At 32.8% G+C, this 7820-nt stretch overlaps 1 protein-coding gene across 2 annotated transcripts; it reads left to right on the top strand.

Annotated features, from left to right (window-relative positions):
• The first annotated feature begins 734 nt into the window (after positions 1-734).
• LOC129316245 (ent-kaur-16-ene synthase, chloroplastic-like) lies at positions 735-6255 on the top strand. Of its 2 annotated transcripts, XM_054960565.1 has the most exons (14): positions 735-875; positions 1670-1725; positions 1808-2099; positions 3011-3191; positions 3384-3601; positions 3691-3811; positions 3917-4014; positions 4094-4320; positions 4401-4513; positions 4611-4709; positions 4828-5049; positions 5145-5286; positions 5371-5616; positions 5716-6255. In XM_054960565.1, exons 1-14 carry the CDS (start codon positions 815-817, stop codon positions 6028-6030), a joined length of 2391 nt encoding a protein of 796 aa, XP_054816540.1. In that variant the 5' UTR covers positions 735-814; the 3' UTR covers positions 6031-6255. The 2 variants fall into 2 exon arrangements, with proteins under 2 accessions (XP_054816540.1, XP_054816541.1); XM_054960566.1 differs by lacking the exon at positions 4611-4709.
• Positions 6256-7820: the final 1565 nt, after the last annotated feature.

Genomic DNA, 7820 nt, shown 5'->3' with positions numbered 1-7820 from the left:
CATAAGAAATCACAATTGGACAGAGTAACAAAAAACAACTCTCAAGTCTAACAAGTTTTATTGGGGCCAGCTTGAGCCCATTTCTTATGAAGTTTCATGTTCACGTCTCTGTGAATGTAATAATTGTTTATGAGAGAATTATTTTTAATTGAATTCAATAATATTTGAATTTATATATAAAAAAAATTCACACATTTTTCAAAGCCCGTCTTGAAAAATTCCAAGCTTGAATGGATGGGGCACCCCAACTGGACCATCTCATCGTATATAAAGTGTTTTATAACATTTTTTTATTTTTAAATATAAAGAGTAGTAATGATATTTTTAAATAATTAAATAAATTTATCCTTATAAAAAATAAAATAGATTATTAATTGTATGTTTTTCTTATCACCATCATGATATTAATTATAATATTATTATGAGTAAAATTAAAAAATTATTATATTTTTGCATGAGTTGAATTAAATAAAATTTTTTTATTAATATATAAAATTTAATTAAAAATATTTTATATATAAGCACGGAGGGCATATTATATAGCTTTTTCTAAGCAACGTTTTTGTCGTTCTCGACTTTACGTAACGTTGAAAAATTTTTAACTCCAAAAGTAGTTGGCAACACTAATTTTTATCCTTGACAGCAGTTTTTTACATTTTTTTTTTCCCTGATGACCGAGTAATTATATTTAAATATAAACTTGACGTAATGAAAAAGGCTAGTTCTTTGTCGATCTCCTATATATGTGTATGTGTAAGAGTCTAAGGAAGAGCACAAGAGCCATTTTGTGGTCTTCAACAGAAAAATTTCCATCATGTTTCTGGGGACCACCGTGTCTATCCTCCGCCCTCACTTTGTCCCTTCGGGTTCTCCAGGTTTCATCTCTCTCTCTCTCTGTATCTCTGTGTGTGAGTGTAGATAATTGATTTCACCATTTGGGTTATCGAGTTGCCGATTATCATCAGTATCTTACATACGATCGTTAGTGGTGGATATTTTTATTATTTTTCAATGAATAAATTGTATATAGTATTTTTTAAAAATTTATTTTATCTCTAAATATGAGAGGTGTTGTAATATTTTTTAGTAATTAAAAAATTTGTTATCCTTATCTTTAAAAAGAAAAGAAAAGATATATTAATTGTGTGCTTAACCCTCAAACATCATGATATTACTTGATATTCTTAGAATAAAATTAAAAAATTATTATAATTTAATATGATTTCAATTACATAATAAATTTTTATTGGTATGTAAAATTTGATTAAAAATATCTTATATATAAAAATGAAGGGAGTAGTAATTATGTTGCTGTCTTTTTTAATATAGTTCTCTAGCCTCTGGGCATACGGAAACTGTCCGTATCCTTGAAAACGAGTGTGAAAATAAATTTCTTTCTAATTTGCACGTGGACTGGCCTTTTCTACTTGCGTATAAATCTGAGTCTCTCTCTCTCTCTCTCTCTCTCTCTCGCACGCATACGCATATATCCTCTCCTAAGTCAATTGGTTGGCTTATTATTAATTACTTGTGCATATCGTTTTGGTGAATTTAGTCTTCAAGTAGTACATTTTTTTGGGTCTGAATCTTCAATTAATGTCGACTGTTAATATATAAATAAATTATTAAGGAAGCCTAACGTCTTTCTTTGTTCTTTCATCTCTCCCAGCCACTTCGTTTGGAGGCACTGCTAGTAAGGACAAAGTTCGCTTCAGATCTGACAATGTAAAATATCAACCTTCCATTTCTCTAGTGTCTAAGCAGATCTAATTCTAATATGCCAATAAATGGTGAGTTTTAAATGCAGACGCAGACGTTAGAGCATAATAAAGAGAAAATAAAGAAGATGTTCGAAAAAGTTGAACAATCTGTATCAAGTTATGACACGGCTTGGGTGGCGATGGTTCCATCACCGACTTCTCCACAAGCTCCTATGTTTCCTCAGTCTTTGAATTGGTTAATAGAGAATCAACAGAGTGATGGATCATGGGGTCTTCTTGATTGCCATGAGTTATTGGCCAAAGACTCTCTCCTATCAACTTTGGCATGTGTTCTTGCACTTAAACAATGGGGTGTTGGTGAACAGCAGATCAATAGAGGTAGTGATATGATTATGAATCTTAAATGCAACCTCTTTTTTTTTTTTTGGGAAAATGATAATGATAATGATAATTTATATATAGACCTTATAAAGGCATTAATGACATTGAAGCCCTCAAAATACTGAAATGTCATGAAAGGATTATGATTTTTATTTGTAATTAAAATAAAAATAACTATTAAAATAACTAATAGAATGTGACTCCTGAATTAAGTAAAGTTAGTTGTGAATTTAAGTAATTGTTACTTGTGAATCAATAGAAAATCAATTATGATTTGATTGATAGGTTTATGAATTTATATAATGTCACATGTGAATTTAAGGTTAGTCACTTATAAATTTTAAGAACGTCAATAGTGAATTTATGAAAATTTAATTGTAAATGAATGAATAGTCATATGAATTTATACATCACTTGTGAGTGAACATATCGATCAAGCTTCAATTGTGAATGAATATAAATAGTCTTAATTATAAATCAATGATTGAGGGATCCTCTCATGTTTTTAAATATCCATTCATAATTAACTTTTCATAAATTTACAAGTACCATTCTAAAATTTCACAAGTCATTCTCTCTAAATTCACAAATGATGATATATATTCATGAAACTATCTATTCATTCATAATTGAATATCCATATAGTTAAAATTGATCTTTCTTAAATTCATAAGTGAACTTTTACTAGTTATTTCAATAACCATAACTATTTTAATTTCAAATAAAGACCACGGTCCTTTTTTGACATTTCAATAACACGAGGTCTTCAATTGTCATTAATATCTTTATAAGATTCCTAATTATCATTTTCCTCGTTTTCTGGTGTTGTGTGATTTACTATATGTAATGTTGCCTCAAGTAAAGGAGTGTATCTAGTCAAATGATTGGATGATCCTCTGTTGTTGAAGGACTTGGGTATATAGGGTCAAACGTTGCTGCAGCTCATGACGATAAACAACATTCTCCAATTGGATTTGATATTATCTTCTCTCATTTAATTGAGCAAGCCCAGAGTCTAGATCTAAATCTTCCTCTTGGAGGGAAACACTTAGATACATTCATCCAAAAGAGGGACTTGGAGCTCAAAAGGTATCATAAATAATTTACCCCCATATGTTCATAGGCAAGCTCTTGCACCCTTAAAGAGCTTTGAATTTTTATTCCATGTAAAATAATTTTTTAGAAAAGTCGTGTGTGTGCATGCGTATCAATTCAATTTGAGAATCTGAGAAAAAATCTCTAAAGAATATATTATACTCCATCATATTAATATGACTGCAGTGGGTGGGGAGGCAAGTCAGAAGGATGGAAAGCATATGTGGCATATATTTCAGAAGGGTTTGGGAAGTCACAGAATTGGGAAATGGCTCTCAAATTTCAGAGAAATAATGGCTCTCTGTTTAACTCTCCAGCTGCCACCGCAGCAGCATACACTCATATTAACAATGCACGTTGTCTTGATTATCTAGTTTCACTATTGGATAAATTTGAGAATGCCGGTTCGTTCTTTCAAGACTTACTTTGATGGATTTTTCTTCTTTTGCATGATATAAATTTTTGGGTTTTAATTGCACTGATACTTGTACAGTTCCAACAATACATCCTTTTGATGTGTATGCCCGACTCCATATGGTTGATAGTCTTAAAAAACTGGGGATTGACCGCGATTTTAAGGAGGAAATCACAAGTGTATTGGATGATATGTGGAGGTAATATTTAAGGATGTTGATGTTTAAAATGTCTGTTTATTGGGAGGTAAAGTTTGAAGAGAACTACAGAATCTATTACGTTTTTCTGTTTGGTTTTGAAAACAGAATGTGGCAAAGGGAAGAAGATGACATAGTTTTAGAACCCACTACATGTGCCATGGCATTTCGTTTGCTACGTTTGCATGGATATGATGTTTCCTCAGGTTTTATATCTTTCTTAACTTCTGTGTAGCTGAAAAGGAATATATAAGACATGGCTCATATATATTTGCGTCTGTTCAGATGCACTTGATCGATTTTCAGAAGACAAATTCTGCAATACCCTTCAGGGCTATTTGAAAGATGTTGAGGCTGTTTTAGAGTTACACAAGGCTTCACAGATAGCTTTACATTCAAATGATTCAGTTTTAGAGGAACTAAATTCCTGGACAAGACACTTTCTTGAGGAATATTTGTCTACTAATTCCTCAAAAAACACTCCTATACCTTCTAATCATCTTGACCACGAGGCATGTACATACATTACTCAGTAATTATTCTCACAAATTAAATTCTATTTTGGTCTTCAATAATTCTATATTATTTCCAGGTCTCTTTTGCCCTTCATTTTCCTCATCATACCTGCTTGGATTTCATATCAAATCGAAGATCCATAGAGCATTACAAGGTTGATCAAAAGAGAATTTCAAAATCTGCATACAGGTACACCGTAATATCATAATCTGGAATCTATTTTTAATGTGAGCTTCTTGAGTTACATAGATTAGTCACTTTGCATTCTATGGTTCTTCTCATTCAGTTCTCCGAACCTCGCAAATAAAGAATTCCTTGGTTTGGCAGTGGAAGACTTCAATCACTGCCAATTTTTATTTCATGAAGAACTCAATATGTTCAATAGGTCAGCGTGCCTTTTCTAAGAACTTGCAGATGAGCGTACATTGAAAATTTGAGTTAGCATTTCCATCCTAATCTAATTTCAGTTTGTGAATCACTAATAAGAGTATCATCATAATCAGATGGTTTGCAGAGAGTGGAATGGAGAAACTAAAATTTCCAATTTCAAAAACAAAAGCTGCTTATGCCTTCTTGACTGTTGCTGCAACACTCACCTCCTCAGAACTTCGTGAGGCACGTTTAACTTGGGCAAAACAGGCCTCGCTCACTTGTGTGGTTGATGATTTCTATGATGTTTGGGGCACTGAAGAGGAACAGATGAACCTCATACAATTGATAGAGAAGTATGCTGTGTTTATAATGAACCCATAAATGTAGTTTCCTGTCTACATTAATCTATGCCTAAGATCATGTGTTTGGAATGAACATTGAACTACAGGTGGGACATAGATGTCAACAAAGAAAGTTGTTCTGAGACAGTGAAGATATTATTCTCAGCAATCAAGAGAACAACGTGTGAGACTGCAACCAAAGCATATAAAGTTCAAGGACGTAAAGTGCTGAAGCACATGATTCAGATTGTAAGATTATAATTGTCTCAATATCATCTCAATCTTCTAACTATTTATATTCATGTTATGAATGTCATGATTTGTTGTTTTCAGTGGGTAGATTTACTACGATCTATGTTTAAGGAAGCAGAATGGTGTAGAAGCAGATGTGCGCCTAGTATAGAAGAATATGAGCGGAACGGAATTGTATCATTTGCCTTGGGGCCAATTATCATTCTCGCAGGGTATCTTGCTGGACAAAAAGTCCCACAGGCTATCATTGAAGGTGATGAACATGATCGCCTCTTTGAGGTTACTTGTCTCTGTGGGCGATACCTCAATGACATCAATGGCTACCAGGTGATGATGAGTTGATGACTCTTTAACTTTTTGTTTGATATATGTTTTTCTGAGTTGTAACTTAGCAAGTGAATGATGAGATTGTTTATGCTTGTGTAGAGGGAAAAAGAACAAGGGAAGTTTGACTCAATAAGCTTGCGCTTGATTCATAGGGGTGAGAAAACAAGTGAGGAAGAGGTGATAGAAGAGATAAAAAGAAAGATTGATGAGACTAGAAAAGAGATGCTGAGATTAGTGCTACAGAAAGAAGCATGTAAAGTTCCAGCTGCAATCAAACATGTGTACTGGAAAATGATCAAATCACTTCACGTGATTTATCAAAAGAATGATGTGATTCATGCAAAGGAGATGCCAAATGAGCTGCTTAACATCAGAGATGTAGTTCTCAACCATCCCATCGTTTTGGATTCATAGGCTCTCATTTGATTGGGAACTTTCAAATTTGATGAGTATGTATGATGATTTTATTTCTCTTATTGAGAACCCTAAGAAGCTGGAATTCTTGGTGTGTATTGAGATAAAGAGGGAACAATTTACGTACCCTTATCGGTTTAGCTGGTAAATAAAGTTTCTTGAGCTTGTATTTTTATCTAAAAAAATAAAATGAAATAAATATATTAGTGAGTTCTCTTCAACAAACAGGTCAGCTATTTGATTTGATCTGTACATGGTCTTGGTCAGATATTCAACAAGATTAGCCATACAAAAAATTCATATGAACTAACCTTAATACATAGAAAAACAATGACTAAGAAAATTTAATCAATGCAATTGACACCTAAAAGCGGAGGGTAAACAAATTGTTTTAAGAAAAAAAAAAAAACTCACTACATTTGGTCAAAAATATAAAAGGATTAAAGGGAAAAAATGTAATGCTCGATCTTAAATTTTAAATTAGTATTATAGCAAGTAGAGAGTGGTTAATTATTGAAACTCCTACTAGTAATATTTTTTTTAAGGTCTAAAGTTTGAATTCTACTATGCATGTAATGAACATAAATTTTAAATTAAATAAATTTTCTCTTCTAATTTATATTTTATTTAATTTTTTTAGTTTTATAGAAAATGGTGAGTGGTGGCTTGATGAAATGTGTGTTGGTTGCTCACTTGAAGGTCACAAGTTTGAATTTTATCGACAAAAAAAAAAATGATTTCATTTTTGTTTTAAATTATTAAAAAAACATTAGTATCCTTTTTTATAATGTTTTGTGCCTTTTCTTGTAATATTCTCAATTTCCTTAATGTTCATATTTCTTTTTCTCTCGGTCATGCGCACATGTCAAGAAAAACAAAAAATTTTTGGATCCTTTGACTGTCAATCTGGTTCACCATTTCTATCTCCCCATGTGCCTCTCAAAGCTTCAAGCGATCTCTCATTGTTATGTGTGCCCTTAGCCACCAACTTAGCCTTTGTTCTTATCCCTTTGCTATTTAAAAAAAAAAACAGAGCATGTGAAGGGGGAGAGAGAGAGATGGAGCGTCCACAAATTTCCTTCCCTTCGCTGAGTCGATTGCTTCTCTGTACCTCACCGTTGACTGTTCTTGTTGCTGCCTGCTACTCTTCTCTTCTTCTACGGTGTCGACTGTTGTAGGGGATTGAGTCATCGAATCATCCTCCCTTGTCATCCTCCTCTACTCTTCCCTTGTTTCGTGTTGGCGTGCGTATGTGTGTCGCCCAAAACCTCTCTTTCTCTTCAGTTCTGGCCATTGCACATGCGAATGGAAAGCTTCTTGTTTCTCCTCTTTTGATTAAAGATTCTGCCTCTATTTTTCTTTCTTGTTGCTGCTATGAATCTTTTGACGAATTAACAGTTGATTTCGATTGGTTGATACTTTATATAATTTTATTGGGATGTTAAGTTAAATGTTGATGAGAAAGTTAATATGAAAAGGTTTACTGTAAACTGAAATTTAAGTAATGCTCTCAAGGTATTTGTAATAATATTTGAGTAAAGGATTTAGTAAATAAATGTTGTTAAATTTTTATTTTTGTTGGCTGACACTCTTCTCCTGCACCGACTATCATTACTTCCTCCTTGTGCATGCCAATATTAATGAAGGTAAAGAAGTCTTGAGCCCACTTATTTCTCATAGTTTTTGTGCGTGAATGACTGAATTGATGATTGAGGATCTAATTTCTCCTTTTTGGTTGCTGCTGTTCTCATACAGAGAAGGATAGAAATTAAATTAAAGCTAAAATTTTG

Source organism: Prosopis cineraria, unplaced genomic scaffold, assembly GCF_029017545.1.
Source record: "Prosopis cineraria cultivar Desert tree isolate PC_DT_omini unplaced genomic scaffold, ASM2901754v1 PC7, whole genome shotgun sequence".
Lineage (NCBI taxonomy): Eukaryota > Viridiplantae > Streptophyta > Magnoliopsida > Fabales > Fabaceae > Prosopis > Prosopis cineraria.
The sequence above is the reverse complement of the archived record's forward strand: the minus strand, read 5'-3'. Positions and strand labels throughout refer to the sequence as shown.

What these genes read in the sequence shown, in the direction of transcription:
- LOC129316245 (XM_054960565.1), top strand. Translation starts at nt 815, where the DNA reads ATGTTTCTGGGGACCACCGTGTCTATCCTCCGCCCTCACTTTGTCCCT. An exon ending in TGTCCCTTCGGGTTCTCCAG is followed by an intron (nt 876 to 1,669) that starts GTTTCATCTCTC and finishes CATCTCTCCCAG; the next exon opens with CCACTTCGTTTGGAGGCACT. An exon ending in GGATAAATTTGAGAATGCCG is followed by an intron (nt 3,602 to 3,690) that starts GTTCGTTCTTTC and finishes ATACTTGTACAG; the next exon opens with TTCCAACAATACATCCTTTT.